Source organism: Coregonus clupeaformis, chromosome 27 (assembly GCF_020615455.1).
Source record: "Coregonus clupeaformis isolate EN_2021a chromosome 27, ASM2061545v1, whole genome shotgun sequence".
NCBI classification, from domain to species: domain Eukaryota; kingdom Metazoa; phylum Chordata; class Actinopteri; order Salmoniformes; family Salmonidae; genus Coregonus; species Coregonus clupeaformis.
Genome location: NC_059218.1, coordinates 9,603,882 through 9,625,102, shown reverse-complemented (window position 1 = coordinate 9,625,102; position 21,221 = coordinate 9,603,882). Strand labels below are relative to the sequence as shown.

Sequence of the window (21,221 nt, the reverse complement as noted above, 5' to 3'; positions counted from 1 at the left end):
TGGTGTAATTATTTGGGAATTATCCTCTATTATTCCTCAAGCAAGGAGGAGGCCAGAGTCATCAATGATTCCCATCAGACCAACTCCTTGAAAGCCCCACTCCTTGAAGTTAGCAGTTGTCTACAAACACTATTTAGCAACAAAAAATATAATATATATATATATACTTTAGTGTGTTTACTTTACTGTATTTGTACTTTCAACAGTAAAAGTAAAAAATTGTCTGGAGGACCTCTTTAAAACTGCTCCATTGTGTAAGACTGGGCTACTGAGTAATCAAGACAAATAGTGGGAATAAAATATTGTTTGGAAACAACCCCATTTTAAAATAGGGCCAACGGCCATGCATTAGCATGAAGTCTTCTGTAAACGACAAAAATACGCATGGTGTTGTTTTCTTGGGTTAAAATACATTTCTGACGCAAGGTGCTGCTGGGCTGCACCTTCTATAGTGCAGAGCTTCTGCTTCAAACTTACAAGTGAAGGGAGCGACGACAGAGGAGGAGTTGAACATGAAGCTCCGACGAAAACGGTATTTTAGCAGTGTATGTGTGGGCAGCGCGGTGTGCAGAACGCCTGAGACAGAAACACTTCGGATAGTCAAAAACCTAAAGTTAGCGAGTAACAGAAGAGAGGAACGTGTACATTCAAACACGGAGACATTCGTTAGAGTGGTTATTCAAGTGCGTAATGGTTAGATAAGGTGATGGAAATTGGGGAAGGGTGGATTTGCGCGATATTGAGCAACTTGGAGAGCGCGCACCAACGGAAGGGTAGCTACATGCCAACGAATTGGGAGAGAACACTGGTGAATAACTGACTATTTTGTTCCACATAGACAGTTACAGAATAATGTCGGGTATGAATAATGGCAGGATGACAAGTGGGTCCCGGGAGCCTACTATCCCGGTGATTATGTTCATATTCGGAGTGGTGGGTAACGTCATCGCCATCGTGGTTCTCCGAAAGTCTCGGAAGGAACAGAAGGAAACCACATTTTACACCCTGGTGTGCGGGCTTGCAGTGACCGACCTTTTGGGAACGCTACTGGCCAGCCCCGTCACCATCGCCACCTATGTGCAAGGGAAGTGGCCGGGTGGAGAGTCACTGTGTCAGTACTCCGGCTTCATCCTTCTCTTCTTCTTTCTAGTCGGCCTCAGCATTATCTGTGCTATGTCCATAGAGAGATACCTGGCTATAAACCATGCATATTTCTACAACCATTACGTGGACCAAAGACTTGCAGCGTTGACGCTTGCGGGCATTTACATTTTTAACGTGATGTTCTGCGCACTGCCTGCCATGGGGCTGGGGAAAGTGAATAATCAGTTCCCAGGGACGTGGTGCTTCATCGACTGGCGGACTAACGACTCCACGCACGCCGCCTTCTCCTACATGTACGCCGGGGTGAGCTCCTTTCTTATCCTGGCCACGGTGATATGCAACGTGCTGGTATGCGGGGCGCTGATTATGATGCACAAGCGGTTCATCCGCAGGACATCGCTGGGTACGGACCAGGGAGGACGCATAGCGGACCTGAGGCGCAGACGGAGCTTCCAACGCTTGGCCGGCGCAGAGATCCAGATGGTGATTCTGCTCATCGCTACCTCCGTGGTGGTTCTCATCTGCTCCATACCTTTGGTAGTAAGTTGACGCCTTGCAAAATAAGTATTGCAATATTTTGACTGATTTTTTAAAGTTGCGCAACATGTTGGTCTCTCTTTTGTGTCTCTCGTTGTGTGTGCGCAGGAATGGATAACGTTCTGGTTGGTGTGGTGTCATTGTTTGTAACACCTTTACGCATCAGCATACGAATTAATAATTGGAGGGAAAGCCCAAAATGTGCATGAAATAAAATGGTTTAATATTTAGTAAATTAGCTCCTAATCCAATGAAGGATATTAATAGGCATAATTATAATTAATGAGGTGTTGTTACTATGTTAACTCTAATGTCAACTTCTGGTGCTCTTGCCATTAGAAACATTTCCTTACTTTGAGAAAAACAAGAACAAATAAATATTATTGGTCTGTTGATCATTTTTGCATTTATCTTTAGATGCCAAATTCACCAATGACATAAGGACTAACTATAGCAAAACCTTAAAGAAAAGCCCTTGTATTAATAATATCTTAGACTAATATCTAATTTTAGAGCATGAATAACAGGTATTTGTGATTTAGCACACTGATAAGGAAGACAGGCTAATGCATGCTTTTTGTGTGTGTGTGTGTGTGTGTTTGTGTGTGTGTACCTTGAGAAATGCAACTATCCAGATGTCAATGGTGGCAATATCAACTGGACATTAGAGCAACAACTAGTTATGTTCATTGTTGCGGGTTTTGGTTTTTCCGTTTATATTTCGAGGTGGCGCTTTGGCGCGTGGGGCACATCGATTGGTGTCGCCTCATTGGTGGGTATGTGTTGCACCTGTGCAGGCTTGTCCATCTCGTTGGTCAGTGGGTGTTTCGCCTGTGCTGGCCCAGGTGATGTTTGGGAGTGGCTGGCCCAGTGCTCCAGTTGGTCTTACATTTACATTTGAGTAATTTAGCAGACACTCTTATCCAGAGCGACTTACAGTTAGTGAGTGCATACATAGTGAGTGCATACTGGCCCCCGTGGGAAACTAACCCACAACCCTGGCGTTGCAAGCGCCATGCTCTACCCATTGAGCTACAGGGGACTTGAGAGTCACCTTTTGTTGACTCTCCCTATTTAAGTTCTTAAACAAAGCCTATTATCTGGTGTTTTCCCTGTTTTGTTTTGATCTGCTTTCTATTTACTCCCTATCTTAAGTTGGTGCAGGGTTTTCTTTTTGTTTTCTATTCACTAGCCACATTTAGTGGGCATCCATTGTGGGAATCTTTTAGGGCACATTTTCCTAGTTGCTTGTCAACTTTCAGTGGAGACCACCATGGATGTCCTTCAGAACCCCTTTTGAACCCCTTTCTGTTTTGGTTGTCAGTGATTTTCCTTGTTAGTTCCCTTTGTTGTGAGCGACATTTTGAGTTTGTGTTGTGGGGACGTAATACCATCCACTTGTGCTGATGGGATCGGTCTGTCTGAGTACTGCTCGGCCAGTGTCAACCATTTCCACCAAACTCTGTCCTCTGTACATACTGTAAAACCAAATGTTTAGGATCTGATTGTTTAGGATCAATGTACACGAGGAAACATAGATATTAAAACAAATTATTCAAAAAATCAACCTGCAACAAAGCATCCTGGGAAATATGATAATGAGGCCCCGCCCACGTCTTTTTCACCCAGAAGGTTAACAAAAATGAAGTCAACACAGTTGAGTAACAACAACACCATGTGATTGAAAATATTTATTGAATCAAGTGCTGTTAAGTGCTGAAATGTAGGTAAGGTGACAGACATTCCTTACACTGAACTGAATAAAAGGCAAGGAAAGTCACATTAATTTGTAATGACTAATGCACTCTAAACAGGATGATGGGAAAGTAAACACTAGTGTTTAAAAATGGAACACTTAGGAGATAAACAGTAGGTGTTTTCCTGATTGGAAACTGACTGTAAAAAGCTGACTATCATGTTTAATCTTGCATTCTAAACGCCTGTGTTTAAGATGAGAACACTTATTGGCAAATCTAAACGCCTAATGTTTACGTTTTAAACACTGACATTTACGTTATAAACGTGTCACGTTTGATGGTTTTACAGTGCAGAGAGTACTATAATCCATCCTGTCCCCATTCACTGCATTAGAGTTACAAGAGGGTACTGTAAGGACAGAGTCACTAGAGACAGTACATTACATCCTGCACGCTTCAAAAACACTCCACAAAGAAAATGAGAAAACTAACTGCAGGGCACTGAGGGCAAAAGTTCTGAAGAGGACCAATGATATATTGTGTTCTATAAACCATCCCCATGAAGCATTTGAAAGTTACATGTAAGGACAGATCCACTAGAGACAGTACATTACATCCTGCAAGCTTAAAAAACCCTCCCCTTGAAAAAAAACCCTGAAAAGATGAACTGAGGGCGTAAGGTCTGAAGAAGACCCATTGGTCTATAATTACATATTATTGTGTTCTATATGCTGTCCCCATGCTCTGATTGAGAGCTAAGGACAGAGCCACTAGACAGTACATCCTGTAAGCTTCAAAAACTCCACCAACCAAAAATGAAAAGACTAGCTGAAAGAGACCCTGTAAGGGCGGCAGGTAGCCTAGCGGTTAAGAGTGTTGGACCAGTAACCGAAAGGTCGCTGGTTTGAATCCCTGAGCCAGCAAGGTGGAAAAATCTGCTGTTCTGCCCTTGAGCAAAGCAGTTAACCCCGAATAACAACTGCTCCCTGGGCGCCGACGACGTTGGAATCGATTAAGGCAGCCCCTCGCACCAGGGTTAAACGCGGAAGACACATTTCGATTGAATGCATTTAGTTGTGCAACTGACTAGGTATCCCCCTTTCCCTGTAGTTCAATAATCAGTGTCTCTGTGTTTTCCCTCCTTCTGTATTTTCAATAACAACCTTATCATATAGGCTAGTCACTAACCCTGTGCCTGACAGTTACTTTCCTTCATTTGTTTTGACATTGTGAGTCAGAGCCCAGGGGAGAGCCAATGGCCAGAGACGTTCATATGATTGATTATTAACATGGGGAGTGGGGTTGTGTTTTCATTTGCTCTTTGCCCAGGCTTCTGTGCCGCTGTCTGCTAGGCTGATACTATTGCTCCTAGTACGCTCTACTGCCCATGCTATACCCTTATGCCAACATTACAACAGCATGGTCAAATAGGTTAGAAGTTTTGCTTTCATAGCAACCATGATAGTTTGTTCTGTATGTATGTATATTTTTTCTTGCACTACAATAACATGAGAAATTATTAGCTAGGTTTAGGTTAATGTTATTCATGTTTGAACGCTACATCAATTGGATTTAATTAGAATAGTTCAACAGGATTCAATAGGAATTCAATCATTTTGTACATTTTAGTCATTTAGCAGATGCTCTTATCCATATCCTATTGAACACACCTATTGAAGCTTCCAATGTACATCCTCCTCATAAATACACAGAATAACCAATAACCCTTAAACCCTGTCCATCTCCCTTCCTTCCTCCCTCAGCTGCGGATTTTTGTAAACCAGCTGTCCAGGTTTGAATTTGACGCCCGTTCAACTCCCATAGAGAAGAACCCAGATCTCCACGCCATCCGCATTGCCTCCATCAACCCCATCCTCGACCCCTGGATCTACATCCTGCTGAGGAAGACCGTTCTACTGAAGCTGGTGGAGAAGATCAAGTGTCTGTTCTGCAGCTTGGGCAGCCGGGGGCGGGGCTCAGGGGCATGGGGTCAATTCTGCTGCGGAGGTGAAGGTCACCTGAATTCGTCCATCGTGTCCCAGGACTCCCCATCGCTAGTGTCCTGCGAGTTGAGGGACGTCATCAGCACCTCGCAGACATTTCTTTACCTTCCGGAGGGGACTAGAGGGGGGCAGGGGGGGTTTAGAGGGACAGGGGGCGAGGGAAGACCTAGCCTCCCTGCTGTGGAGCGCTCCCTGCTCCAGGACCAACAGACACCAGCGGGTATGGGAATGCAAAAGGATCCCAAAAAGGGCACTTTAGGACCCAGGATATCAATGAGATCAGAGGGGACAGTTGACCCTTCACGTCTGAACAGGGTGCCAACGGACCGAAAGGACAAGACTCTACATGTGACATTTACAGACGAGACACTGAACTTACAGGAGAAATGCATCTGACGGACACAAACACAAACTCAGCCAGAGTGGCTGATAACACAGAAAAGTCACAGAGGTGAGGGGAATTTAGGACTTCTAATAGCTTAAAAGGTTGGGACTTCTGAAGGGTTGAACTGAAATACACATTGATAAACTGAACTCAAAGGTGAAGGAATTCTGGGAGCTGTGCAAACACACGGTTGATTTTACTGACAGCTGACACAATAAGGGGACAAATAGTAGTCGTTCTATAGTGATTGTGTTATTCTTAGAACTTTGAGTTCATCGGTGATGCTCCAATATGGAATGTCAGCCTAGCAGAAACATGATGTCCTGTTTAGGGTTTGGACAAATTGGAAACACGGTGTCAAAGTGGATTGTAGGAGATTGGATCTATTTACATGGATGGATCTATTGTATATGCCACAGTCTTATTACAAGAATACCAATATAATATGCACACACATCAGTAATGAACATAAAATGTCATATGAACTTTAATAAACACTATAAGGAGATTTCATTGCACTTTTCAAGAACTCAAAACCACTGAAAGGCTGTCAGAATGCAATCAGTATAGAATGTTGCTTACACTGGCCTCCACCTATACAAACGTTGTGATATACTGTAAATAGTCATGAGGCTACATTGTGAACTGTGTCCCATAACATTAATGAAGTTTTTTATGAAAAAATAAATGTTTCTTCTCTGTGAGAAGGTCCAGTTAGTTTGTATCCATTTAAAATTGTTACAAGATGGATTGAAACGGTACGCTACATTTCAACATTTGCATCATATTGGTTCACTTGGCAGCTCCACAACAATGCCTGAAGTATAAAAATCAAGCAAGAATATTGAGCATATAAACCCGTGCATTCCACTCTGTTACGTGTACTGAGCTTGTATGGTTGAAATAACAAAGATTATTTAAATTGCTGTCTTTTGTTTTGTTCAAATGACACATCTGCTTCATACAGTTGAAGTCGGAAGTTTACATACAACTTAGCCGAATACATTTAAACTCAGTTTTTCACAATTCCTGACATTTAATCCTAGTAAAAATTACCTGTCTTAGGTCAGTTAGGATCACCACTTTATTTTAAGAATGTGAAATCTCAAAATAATAGTAGAGAGAATGATTTATTTCAGCTTTTATTTCTTTCATTACATCGTGGGTCAGAAGTTTACATACACTCAATTAGTATTTGGTAACATTGCCTTTAAATTGTTTAACTTGGGTCAAACGTTTCGGGTAGCCTTCCACAAGCTTCCCACAATAAGTTGGGTGAATTTTGGCCCATTTCTCCTGACAGAGCTGGTGTAACTGAGTCAGGTTTGTAGGACTCCTTGCTCGCACACACTTTTTCAGTTCTGCCCACAAACTTTCTATAGGATTGAGGTCATGGCTTTGTGATGGCCACTCCAATACCTTGACTTTGTTGTCCTTAAGCCATTTTGCCACAACTTTGGAAGTATGCTTGGGGTCATTGTTCATTTGGAAGACCCATTTGCGACCAAGCTTTAACTTCCTGACTGATGTCTTGAGCTGTTGCTTCAATATATCCACATAACTTTCCTTCCTCATGATGCCATCTATTTTGTGAAGTGCACCAGTCCCTCCTGCAGCAAAGCACCCTCACAGCATGATGCTGCCACCCCCGTGCATCATGGTTGGGATGGTGTTCTTCGGCTTGCAAGCAACCCCCTTTTTCCTCCAAACATAACGATGGTCATTATGGACAAACAGTTCTATTTTTGTTTCATCAGACCAGTGGACATTTCTCCAAAAAGAACGATCTTTGTCCCCATGTGCAGTTGCAAAACGTCGTCTGGCTTTTTTATGGCAGTTTTGGAGCAGTGGCTTCTTCCTTGCTGAGCGGCCTTTCAGGTTATGTCGATATAGGACTCGTTTTACTGTGGATATAGATACTTTGTACCTGTTTCCTCCAGCATCTTCACAAGGTCCTTTGCTGTTGTTCTGGGATTGATTTGCACTTTTCGCACCAAAGTACGTTCATCTCTAGGAGACAGAATGTGTCTCCTTCCTGAGCAGTATGACAGCTGCGTGGTCCCATGGTGTTTATATTTGCGTACTATTGTTTGTACAGATGAACGTGGTACCTTCAGGCGTTTGAAAATTGCTCCCAAGGATGAACCAGACTTGTGGAGGTCTACCATTTTTTTTTCTGAGGTCTTGGCTGATTTCTTTAGATTTTCCCATGATGTCAAGCAAAGAGGCACTGAGTTTGAAGGTAGGTCTTGAATTACATCCACAGGTACACCTCCAATTGACTCAAATTATGTCAATGAGCCTATCAGAAGCTTCTAAAGCCATTAAATCATTTTCTGGAATTTTCCAAGCTGTTTAAAGGCACAGTCAACTTAGTGAATGTAAACTTCTGACCCACTGAATTGTGATACAGTGAATTATAAGTGAAATAATCTGACTTGCCAAAACTATAGTTTGTTAAAAATAAATTTGTGGAGTGATTGAAAAACGAGTTTTAATGACTCCAACCTAAGTGTATGTAAACTTCCGACTTCAACTGTATGTGTGCATGTCCATTTCTTTCCCCCCCAATTAAATGATATCAGTGAACTGCAAAACTGGATGATTTGTTTTCAATGTTTCTGAAGAAAGTACTCACCGGGCACCAGGGTCGTAGTTACGGGTGGGCTTTGGCGGGCCCAGGTCCACCCACTCGGGAGCCAGGCCCACCCAATCAGATGTAATGCTCTACTTGTCAGTGTTCCAAATGGGACATTGTTTGTCTTTTTAATTAAACACAGTACTTGACTTAGGCAGAAGCTCACCGGAACTTAGTACCCACACCTCAATATTTATTCTGCTTGAGTTACTGTACCTTCTATAGAATATTAGCTCAAAACTATTGAGGCGTTCCTGCACCTAAATATAAACATACCGGCACCTATTTCAGTCCAAGTCAAGCACTGGCCTAAACATGCACACATTATCAGATAGAAATCATAGCAAGCAGTAGAGAGGGGGTGGGAAAGGGATATACACTGAGTGTACAAAACATTATGCTCTTTCCATGACATAAATAAAAAAATTATAGACTGACATAGACTGACCAGGTGAATCCAGGTGAAAACTACAGTATATTTTTAGTAGCCTCCCACTGGGCACAAACTGGTTGAATCAACGTTGTTTCAATATAATTTGTCAACGTATTGTGACGTGGAATCTATGTGGAAAATACATTGGATTTGAAAAAATTAATCAACTGTTGTTTTGAGGGTGAAATTTCAACCACAGAACTATGTCATCATGGTAACCACTTTTCATCATAGCCAAACCTTGTATAAAATATGTTGAATTTGTACCTTTGAAACAACGTCAGATCGTCAACATTATATCCACTAACATTAAAAAAAGGCTGAATCTATAAACAGCTATCCATTTGGTCTCCCATCCAGGGTTTTAACCAAGCCCAGCCTTGCTTAGCTTTGATATTTGTCACTGACTACTACCAATGTGCTATCGTGAGAATGGTTATTGAGAGACCTCTTAATACCTAAATACCTAAATATCAAAGTCATTCCAAAGGGTAGGTTTAACAGAGCAAATGAAATCTAACCACACTTTATAAGTCATATATCATCAATATTTAGGCCTATATAGCATCTGAAAAGTCATCAACAACTATTGTTTCAATTCAACCCAGGGTTCAACTAAAAATAGACGAGACATACTGTTTAGGCCTAGGGTTTCAAACTTTGGTTGATTTCAAATGTAATCTTCAAGTTGTTAATTACCATAATGGATTCACGTCCATCTTAACCAAAAATCTAAGTTAAAGAACAGAACTACACTGAACAAAAATATAAATGCAACATGCAACAATTTCTAAGATTTTACTGAGTTACAGTTCATATAAGGAAATCAGTTAATTTAAATAAATGCATGAGTCCCTAATCCATGGATTTCACATGACTGGGAATACAGATATGCATCTGTTGGTCACATATACCTTTAAAAAAAAGTAGGGGCGTGGATCACAAAACCAGTCAGTATCTGGTGTGACCACCATTTGCCAAATGCAGCGTGACACATCTCCTTTGCATAGAATTCATCAGGCTGATTGGATTGTGGCCTGTGGAATATTGTCCCACTCCTCTTCAATGGCTGTGCGAAGTTGCTGGATATTGTCGGGAACTGGAACACACTGTTATACACGTTGATCCAGAGCATCCCAAACAAGCTCAATGGGTGACATGTCTGGTGAGTATGCAGGCCATGGAAGAACTGGGACATTTTCAGTTTCCAGGAATTGTGTACAGATCCTTGTGACATGGGGCCGGCAGTGACACGAATTACAAAGCCAGAACCCAGAAGCAGACCAGGACAAGGTAAGTTGAAACGAAGGTGAGTGTTTATTTACAAAGTCAAGAGTGATGCTGAATAATCCAGGGAACAGAGCGGGCGGCGTTGATTAGTTGTTGGGGGTGCAGTGGTTGATCCAATCAACGGCCGGCAGCCGCCGACCACCAGGCAGAGGTTGGATGAAGGTTCCGGACGAGTGACTGCAGATGGAACAAAACGGAGGTAAGTAAACAACAAACCAACAAGGTGCAAAACAACAAAACTAACGCTAGAAGCTCTAAGACTGATACTCTGGTAAACCTACTGTTCATGGCTAACGATCCGGCAGGGAATGGATGTTAGGCCAGAGCCTAAGAAGGGTGATGATCAGGACCAGGTGTGCAGATTGCTGATGGGATGCAGGTGCGGAAATCAAGAGAGCCCCCGGAGCGTTCCAGAACCCTCGGGAAACTGGAGATCACGAGAAGAAAACTAGTCCACAGACAGGACCCGACTCAGACTGCCGGGATCGTTACAGTACCCCCCTCCGACGAACGCCACCGGGCGGACTCCCGGAGCGCCAGGATGGAGGCGGTAGAAGTCACGGATGAGGTCAGCATCTAGGATCTGTCGCCGCGGAATCCAACTCCTCTCTTCAGGACCATACCCCTCCCAGTCCACGAGATACTGGAAACCCCGGCCCCGCCGTCTGGAATCCATGATGCGTCGCACCGTGTAGGCAGGACCACCTCCGATCATCCGAGGAGGAGGAGGAGGAGGCGGAGGAGGCAACAGAGGACTGAGGAAAACAGGCTTGAGGCAGGAGACATGAAAGGTGGGATGGACTCTGAGCGTCCTCGGGAGTTTGAGTTCGAACTGCCACCGGATTGATCACCTTCTCCACCACAAACGGACCAATGAACTGCGTAACAACTTCCTAGACTCAGTCCGTAGAAGGAAGATCCCGCGTGTGGCCAACCAGACCCTATCTCCGATGGTGTAGGTGGGGATCAGCGACGATTCGCCTGGAGCTGATACCGGGTCGAAACTCTAAGGAGTGCCTTTCTGGCCCGATGCCAGGTCCGGTGGCAACGCGAATATGGGCCTGAACAGAAGGCACTGAGAGCTCCTTCTCCTGAGAAGGGAACAAGGGAGGTTGTTGTGCCATACAGGCACTGGAAGGGAGAATCCCAGTGGCAGATGTAGGGAGAGTATTGTGGGCATACTCAACCCAAGGCAACTGAGAGACCCAGGAGGTGGGGTTGGAAGAGGCCAGGCAGCGTAGCGGGGATTCCATCTTCTGGTTGGCTCTCTCCGCCTGACCATTAGATTGGGGGAGTGAAAACCAGATGTGAGACTGACTGTAGCTCCAATGGCCAAACAGAAGGACTTCCAGACAGCAGAGGTAAACTGAGGGCCACGGTCGGGTGGAACGATATCACTGGGCAACCCGTGGACCCTGAAAACCTCCCTAACCAGGATCTCGGACGTCTCCGGAGGCAGAGGGAAGCTTGGCAATTGGCACAAAGTGGGCGAACTTGCAGAATCTGTCCACGAATCAGAGAACGACCGTGTTCCCCTCAGAAGCGGGCAACCCAGTGACAAAGTCCAGGGGCCAGATGCGACCATGGTCGCGGGGAATAGGAAGGGGGTGAAGTAGTCCAGAGCTGGGCCGATTGGAACTCTTATTCTGCGCACACACTGGACAGGCAGCAACATAACCCGAGTATCCTCGGCCATGGCAGGCCACCAAAAACGTCTGCGAGAAACGCTATCGTCCGAGCCACGCCAGGGTGACAAGCCATCTTGCTGGCGTGGGACCATTTGAGGACCCGCAGGACGAACCGACTCAGGCACAAACAACCGACCGGTGGGAACGTTGCGGGACCGGGCTGCGTCCGAAGAGCCATCACCTCCTCCTCAATCTTCCACCTAACAGCTCCCACGACGCAGTTCCGGGGAGAATTGTCTCGGTCTTGGACCCACTCTCCTCCGTCTTGGAGAACATCCGAGACAAGGCGTCCGCCTTGCCGTTCTTAGATCCAGGTCGGAATGCTAGGGAAAAAATTGAATCGTCCGAAAAACAACGACCACCTGGCCTGGACGGGAGTTGAGACGTCTAGCCGATTGCACGTAAGCAAGATTCTTGTGGTCAGTCCAGACAATAAACGGCTGCTCCGCCCCCTCCAACCAGTGGCGCCACTCCTCCTCCAAGGCAAGTTTCACCGGAGAAGCTCCCGGTTACCCACATCGTAATTCCTCTCCAGGCGAAGCGACATAGTAGGCGAGGGATGGAGTTTACTGTCCGTGGAGCATCGCTGCGACAGGATGGCGCTAACTCCCACATCAGACCATCCACTTCAGCCGACTAACCGACGGGCCGTGGTCCGGTTGAGAGAGAATCGGTGCGTTGGTGAATCGCCTCTTCAAATCCAGAAACGCTCGATCCGCCTCCGGATTCCACTTGAAGCTCCTGATACTGGAAGTCAAGGCCGTTAACGGAGCGGCCACACGGCTGTAATCCCGGATGAATCTGCGGTGTAGAAATTCGCAAACCCCCAAAAATCTCTGGAGCTGCAATCTCGTACCGGGCTGGGCCCATTCCAGAACCGCTCCTAACCTTCTCCTGGTCCATCCTAATCTCTCCCCTGGAGATGATGTACCCGAGAAAGGATGTCGTGTGGGCGTGAAACTCGCACTTCTCGGCCTTCACGAACAGGCGATTCTCCAACAATCGCTGCAGAACCTGCCGGACATGCTGGACGTGGTCGGAAGGTTCCTTCGAGAAGATCAGAATGTCATCCAGGTAAACAAACACAAAGAGACCGATCATATCTCTCAGGACGTCGTTCACCATACTCTGGAATACCGCTGGAGCATTGGTCAGTCCAAACGGCATCACCTGATACTCGAAGTGACCCATCGGGTGTATTGAAACCCGTCAACCACTCGTCTCCCTCTCTGATCCGGACCATGTGATACGCATTGCGTAGGTCTAGCTCGGAGAGAACACCGTAGCACCCTGTAAGGAGTCGAAGGCAGAACTCATCAAGGGCAGGGGATACTTGTTCTTGACCGTGATGTCATTCAACCCCCGATAATCAATACGCGGTCGAAGAGAGCCATCCTTCTTACCCACAAAGAAGAATCCTGCCCCCAGGGGTGATGACGAGGGACCGAACGAGACCAGCAGCTAGGGACTCCTTGATGTAGGTCTCCAAAGCCTCACGTCGTTCAGGGCGGGAGATACTGTATAACCTTCCCTTGGGGTAGACAGCTCCAGGGAACAGGTTGATGGCACAATCATATGGTCGGGGGGAGGGAGTGACAGAGCCTTCTGCTTACTGAACACTTCCCCCAAATCGTGATATGTCTCGGGAACCAGGGACAAATCTGGGGGTTAGCCTCAATCACCTGACTGGGAACCGAATGGGGACAGGCAGTCTTGAGACAGTTAGCATGACAATCAAGGCTCCAACTCGTTACCTTGCCCGTCACCCAATCGAACGTGGGATTGTGTTCCTTCAGCCAGGGGTATCCAAGGACCAGAGGAACATGGGAAGGACGGCAAAGAATGAAATCATCTCCGAATGATTCCCGACAACAGCATCTTAACCGGTTTCAGTCCTCATTTCGTGATACGCGCCAGACTACTGCCGTTCAGAGTGGTCGCTTCAATGGCTTCCGGCAATTGCTCCTTGGAAAGCCCCAGCTGTTCCACCAACTCGGCATCAAGAAAGCTTCCATCGGCACCTGAATCGAGAAAAGCGTTAATCGCTAAGCTCTGATTCCTGTTCACAAGGGTAGCCCGGAAACGGGGTCTGACAGAGGTACTGAGAGGTTGAAACTGGCTCGCTAAAAGTCCTCCCAACTTTAGCGAGCCGGGCAGTTTGACGACCGCCGGGGAACAAGTGGAGATGTAATGTCCCGAGCTACCACAGTAGAGGCAGCAGTTGGTCTTACGTCTATGTTGACGCTCCTCCTTGGTTAACCCTGGTCCCCACTTGCATGGGTTCAGAATCGGGAGAGAGGACCTCTCCACTAATCCTTTGTGGTGGAGAATGATCGACGTGTTCTGGTCCACCACCCGACCCGACTGGGAACTGAGAAGCTGATCGATTGGACGGACCCCATTGCTTCTCCCTCCTTCGGCTCTCGGACTCGATTATCCACCCGAATAGACAAGGCTACCAAGCTGTCCAGGTCACTAGGCTCCGGATAGGAGATCAACTCATCCTTGAGCTGCTCCGACAGACCCTGGTAAAGGCCGCTTGCAGAGACTCCTCATTCCACCCACTCTCCACAGCCAACGTCTTGAACTCGATCACGAAGTCGGCCACGCTGCGAGTATTCCTTGGTGAAGCGAAAACAGGCGCCTAGCTGCGTCCCTCCCTCGGACGGAATGGTCGAAGAGCTTCCTCATCTCGGCCGTGAACCCCTGGTATGAAGCCATGCAGGGGTCTTGTCGTTCCCAAACGGCTGAAGCCCACTCCAGCGCTCGACCACGCAGCAACTCAATCACAAAGGCTATCCTAGCCTTGTCTGTGGCATAAGAGTAGGGCTGTAGATCGAACACTAACCCACACTGCATAAGGAAAGAACGGCATCTTCCCAGCTCCCCCTCATATTTATCCGGCGTCCGAACCTTGGGCTCACGGAAGGACACAGCTCCAGACGCGGCAGGCGAGATGGGTGAAACCGGTAGTGGATCCTCCACCGAAAACTTGCGCTGGTTCTGGACCTCCGTCAGACCGGTAGAAAGGTTCCGAACTGCCAACGCGATCTCCTGTAGCTCCGTGCTATGATGGCCCAACATCTTCTCCTGATGGGTAATGGCATGGCGAACAGAGTCCAGGTCCGCTGGGTTCATTACTTGCCGGATCGTTCTGTCACGAGTTACAAAGCCAGAACCCAGAAGCAGACCAGGACAAGGTAAGTTGAAACGAAGGTGAGTGTTTATTTACAAAGTCAAGAGTGATGCTGAATAATCCAGGGAACAGAGCGGGCGGCGTTGATTAGTTGTTGGGGGTGCAGTGGTTGATCCAATCGCGGCTCGGCAGCCGCGACCACCAGGCAGAGGTTGGATGAAGGTTCCGGACGAGTGACTGCAGATGGAACAAAACGGAGGTAGTAAACAACAAACCAACAAGGTGCAAAACAACAAAACTAACGCTAGAAGCTCTAAGACTGATACTCTGGTAACCCACTGTTCATGGCTAACGATCCGGCAGGGAATGGATGTTAGGCCAGAGCCTAAGAAGGGTGATGATCAGGACCAGGTGTGCAGATTGCTGATGGGATGCAGGTGCGGAAAATCAAGAGAGCTCCCCGGAGCGTTCCAGAACCCTCGGGAAACTGGAGATCACGAGAGAGAAAAACTAGTCCACAGACAGGACCCGACTCAGACTGCCGGGATCGCTACAGTGCATTATCATGCTGAAACATGAGGTGACGGCGGCGGATGAATTGCACGACAATGTGCCTCAGGATCTCGTCAAGGTATCTCTGTGCATTCAAATTGCCATCGATTAAATGATATTGTGTTCATTGTCCATAGCTTGAGCCTGCCCATACCATAACCCCACCGCCACCATGGATCACTCTGTTCACAACGTTGACGTCAGCAAACCGCTCACCCACACAACGCCAACGTCTGCCATCTGCAGTTGAAACCGGGATTCATCAATGAAGAGCACAGTTCTCCAGCATACCAGTGGCCATCGAAGCTGAGCATTTGCCCACTGAAGTCGGTTACGATACCGAACTGCAGTCAGGTGAAGACCCTGGTGAGGACGATGAGCATGCAGATGAGCTTTTCTGAGACGGTTTCTGACAGTTTGTGCAGAAATTATTTGATTGTGCAAACCGACAGTTTCATCAGCTGTCCTGGTGACTGGTCTCAGACAATCCCGCAGGTGAAGAAGCCGGATGTGAAGGTCCTGGGCTGGCGTGGTTACACGTGGTCTGCGGTTGTGAGGCCAGTTTGACGTACTGCCAAATTCTCTAAAATGATGTCGGAGGCAGCTTATGGTAGAAAAATTAACATTACATTCGCTGGCAACAGCTCTGGTTGACATTTCTGCAGTCAGCATGTCAATTGCACGCTCCCTCAAAACTTGAGACATCTGTGGCATTGTGTTGTGTGACAAAATGTCACATTTTAGGGTGGCCTTTTATTGTCCCCAGCACAAGGTGCACCTGTGTAATGATCATGCTGTTTAATCAACTTCTTGATATGCCACACCTGTCAGATGGATGGATTATCTTGGCAAAGGAGAAATGCTCACTAACAGGGATGTAAACAAATTTGTGCACAAAATGTGAGAGAAATAAGCTTTTTGTGCATATGGAAAATTTCTGGGATCTTTTATTTCAGCTCATGAAACATGGGACCAACACTTCACATGTTGTGTTTTATTTTTGTTCAGTGTAAATCTTTCACTTAGATTTTTGGTTTAGATGGAGTTGGGAATCGAACATATCAAATATTCATTTGTAGACAAACTGATAAATATGAAATTGTGTTTGGTTTTCAATGCAACAGAATATCAACATTTGAAGGAGATGTATTTTCTGCTTAGATAGTTCCATCTTTGCCACTGACTTAGCATGGCTTTAATTCCAGTTTATCTACAAATTAATAATTGATGAATACAAAATATATGACATTGTATTCCCATTTCAACTTTGTTGTGCTTTTAAATGGTTGAAAGTGAAGTGATAACACATTTATATGCCAACTAAACCAGAAATCTGACATAGATTCCTATTGGAATTTGATTGTGCTTTTAGATGTTTGAACGCATAGATAACACATTGGGAATTCAACAAACTTCTGGTTGTTTTTTTGAGTGGGTGAGTAAAGGTTGAAATCTCATTAGTCAACGTCTCAACCAAATATTACCCACATTTCCATGTTGAAATTATGTGGTGTTCCCAGTGGGTAGCCTCATATCTTTCTCCAATTACAATGTCAAATTAAGGATTTCAAAGGTCGAAAAGAACCAACTCACACTCACACAAGTCTATCTGTTCTGACACAGAACAATATGTGGCTGCTGGCTGTATAAAATGTAAATATGTGGCTGCCCCTCGACACTTCAATGTTGGTTGAAGTCCTGTCTACTCTCCTTCCAAAGTAGAGAGAAACTCTCACAGAGCTTGATGATAGAGGAGGGTCTTATAGGCCCTTTTCCAGTACACGACACACTGACACTTACAATGATGTTTTGATTCTTGCTTAAACAGTCGCTAAGATTATATTTGGTTGTGATCTTTGCAAAATAACTATTTTGGATGCAGCAGTTGTTAGCTAGAATGATATAGGCTGTAGAAAAAGCTAGCCAAAGAGCCATTCTACTGGTTGTTTAAGTGTTTTTTAAGTATAATGCAGTTGATTTGCGATGATGACACAAACATTATATTAAGCAGGACATTCATACGAGCCTTAAAATCCAATTATAATCCAAAAGTAGTGTGAAATGCACACATAAGGAACATGTAAATAGAGGCTTTTTTTTGCTGCTGTTCTATAAGAACTCCCCCTTGTTCTGCCACCAACTTGCGCGCATCGCCCTCGTGAGGCACAGAAAGAGGTCTATTGGACTCAGCAAAGCACAATCAACCTGGACCAGCCTTTTACTGACTACCTGACCTCATGACAACTTTGACTGACATTATTATCAATAGACAAACATTGCATAAAGCTGTTACGGCCATGAGATGTAGTGAAACACCCACAGAGCTCAATGAGGAAGGTCGTAGGCAGGCCACAGGAAAACATAGCAAAACACATGCAGTCAATCTGAACCAGTCTTTACTACTGACCTGATAACCTAACTACCTGATCAAGGCCTCTGAACAAATAGGTTATCGATCAGGCCAGCCTACTTGACGGCACTACAACTAGACATCAATACTACAGGATTCATCTGATGGAGGTCACAGATCATCAAGTGTAGGGGGTAATAGATTACAGGATTCATCTGATGGAGGTGACAGATCATTGTTCCATATCAATCACATCCTCCAGAATGTATTTCTTGAGAGGCCTTGAACAGGTAGTCAGTTGTAAAGACTGGTTCAGGTTGGCTGCATGTGCTTTGCTGTTTTATTCTGAAGAAAACTGCTTTGTCCGAGATGCTTTACAGGCAATTATGGCTCTGATCAATCATAAGGAAATTGCATTTATTTCTACTACAGCACCTTTATAATGAATTATGTACGACGTAGGCTACTGTACTGTATATCCACAAGTAAAAAAATATTTGTAGCCTACCAAGTTTTGCTTAATCGACTTAAGCTGTGGGAGTGTCCAAATCTAGCATATGGCAAAAAAAGGCCAATTAAATTTGCAATGTTACTTGTAATCAATTGATTTATTTCAATTTACACTTTACATGTAAGACTGATACATTCTCATTATTTACAAAAACAAAGTATTACTACATTACATCAGCTGGGTCAATTACAGAAACATCAATAAAATTCACACTATATAGACTATGAGCATTGTCATGGTCAAAACAGTTGTGTTACTTTTCCCACTGTGTGTTCACAGCTCCTCCCAACGATCCCCCACATTACCAGAGAATAAACTCAGTCCTATGAAATTAATGACGGTTACCAACACATTCATGGCCCCATTTTTCTAGTAAAAGGTCAGTGCTCTGTGTCAGAGTGTCTTTAAAGCTGAAGTTGCTGTTCAGCATTTATTGCGATGCAGCCTCTGCAGACGTCAGGGCTTTCATACTAGCGGAGCAGAGCAGAGCTATTGCGAAGTAAGTTGTCAAGGAAGTAAGTTTGTGTTTATACAGGTCGTACTGCCCCCACCTACCGTCAACTAGTCATGTCAATGCAGAGCTATACGGAGCACAGCGATGCGTAACAGAGCTTAATTTGTCCTCTGCATGCCTCTGAATGTTCCGCAATTGTGTCACACTCTCCATACGAAGCCTTCGACCACATTTTCAGATCAAGCATAAATTGGCCTTTACTATGAAATATATTTCTGCATCCATTACAAGAGACATAGATGACGAAATGGTCTTAATATGATTTAATATTGTTAGGTTCTGAACAAACAGAGTAAAAACTCAGAAAAAGCTCAAACCAAGTTTATTCACCCCATTCGGTCATACAGCTGCAAAGACAACATACAAGTCACACAAGCACATCTTTATACCTCACAACTATACGGAGTCACCTCCTTGCATGTCTAAGATAACTAATCCTTCTTTGGTGTTAGGCAGATACACAGTAGGTTCCTCTTACTGGTATTGTCATGGCCATGCCTCAGTCCAGGACCCTCATGGGCGTGGAAGTGTGTGTGTGAATGAGAGATAGGACTGTACCCCTGTGGCCCCCCTTCCAGCAGTGTCTTCTCTCTTCAACTGTTGACCATATCTCAAGTTGAGTTCCACCTCCCTCATGGTCCTGGTTCCACAGCAACTGGCCTGCCTTATCAAGAACTGAAACTAGACTGTTGCCTTTTGCCTCCCTCCTTAGGAACGTTCATATTCGACAATAATATATTTGAACAGAATAAGACATTTCTGCACTTCCCCTTTTCTCACTCAGTCACTTTCCATATCACTCAGTAACTTACCCTTCCTTGACCCCAGACATACATTTCTTATACATGTAAAATCATCACTAAGTTCTGGTATGGTATCATGAATAAGTACATTTCAAGCTAGAATCCAACAATATGAATTTAATAAAGCCAAGGAGGACACATGAATTCTCTCAGAAACCTGTCTCTTCTTTCACTGCCTCTCTGTATTAACGACAATTATATGGCTAAATCTGATAGCCTGTTTTAGTCATACAAAACCCTTTTATGAGTGTCCCATGAAAACAATCTTGCTATTATAAGATGCCATTCAAATGTAATGACTGTTCAAGCTGCTAGGCTTTTCAGATTGGCCAGTCCAGGCTGACTGCACAGAGCTTTCAGCGCTAGCCTGCTGCTGGCATTCCGGCCCAAGGTGGATTGTTTTAGCAGCTCACCCATCGCCTATGGAGGCTCACATGACACACAAATCCCAACACTGGAATTCTGGGAAAACTCATGCAATATTATTTCTCTGTGGGGTTTCTTTCTCCGAGTTACCGTGGAGACAGAGTTTCCCAACAGATAAGACCAGTCCGTTAGTCATTATAAAATAGCACTTCCAATTGCGAATTTGTGTGGCATGAAACTCCAATTCAAAAAGGTCTATTTTTTAATAACAGCTCGACTGACACAATTGACTCAAGTGAGGAGTTTTCCAAGGAGATATTTTCCGGTCATCTGACAAAGACATCCTGAAACTTCTCATAACTTGAGACATTTAAAAAGAGTAAGGGGCAGTTTCTGGACACAGAGTATGCCTATTCCTGGACTAAAAAGCAAAATCAATGGATAATCGTCATTCAATCGTTTTTTAGTCCAGGATTAGGTTTAATCTGTCTGGGAAACCGGCCCTGAATGTATTTGAGTTAATGGAACTGACAGACATATTCCAAACACAACAGGATGCTCTTTTCAGGAGGAGGATTAACCAACATGAGTGACTGTTGAGCTCTCAAGTGCCTAATGATAAAACATTATTTGGGGCTACACTCCAAACCAGTATTTTAAATGCCATAGGAGTAATAAGAGAGCATTGATATAAACAACAACGCTTAAACAGGGAACATACATTATGTCTAAAATTGTTGGCATCCTTGATAAAGATGAGCAAAAAATAAAGTATAAAATAAATAATACAAATACTGAGCTATATTGTAGGCTCAAAACAATTTGTAACTTATTATTTTATACTAATACAATTGCTCAGTGTAAATGTATTTTTTTTATACTAATACAATTGCTCAGAGTGTACATTTATTTTTTCATACTAATTCAATTGCTCAGAGAGTCATTTCCAATAAACTTTCAATACTGACCTTGCGAGGATAACGCATTCAGCCTTTTTCAAAAATGTTTTACAGCATTGGAGAACACATTGGGAGGGATCTAAGACCATTCCTCCATACAGAATCTTTCCAGATCCTTCATATCCTTTATCTGCACTTATGGACTTCATCTGCACCCTGAGGTTTTCAATCAGAGACTGAGATGACCATTCAAATATGTAGATTTTTTTCATCTGACCATAGCACTGGATCCAATCCAAGTGTCAATGCCTTTAG

General features: G+C 44.7%; 1 protein-coding gene across 1 annotated transcript; it reads left to right on the top strand.

The window, feature by feature from the left end:
- The first annotated feature begins 495 nt into the window (after positions 1–495).
- On the top strand, positions 496–6,754 carry LOC121541494 (prostaglandin E2 receptor EP4 subtype-like). The gene is made up of 2 exons (XM_045208031.1): positions 496–1,644; positions 5,102–6,754. Exons 1-2 carry the CDS (start codon positions 853–855, stop codon positions 5,735–5,737), a joined length of 1,428 nt encoding a protein of 475 aa, XP_045063966.1. The 5' UTR covers positions 496–852; the 3' UTR covers positions 5,738–6,754.
- The last annotated feature ends 14,467 nt before the right edge of the window (positions 6,755–21,221 follow it).

Bases quoted from the DNA above. Each gene is read 5' to 3' on its own strand.
- LOC121541494 (XM_045208031.1), top strand. From the start codon at position 853: ATGTCGGGTATGAATAATGGCAGGATGACAAGTGGGTCCCGGGAGCCT. The intron at 1,645-5,101 runs GTAAGTTGACGC...TTCCTCCCTCAG, and splicing joins TCTGCTCCATACCTTTGGTA to CTGCGGATTTTTGTAAACCA.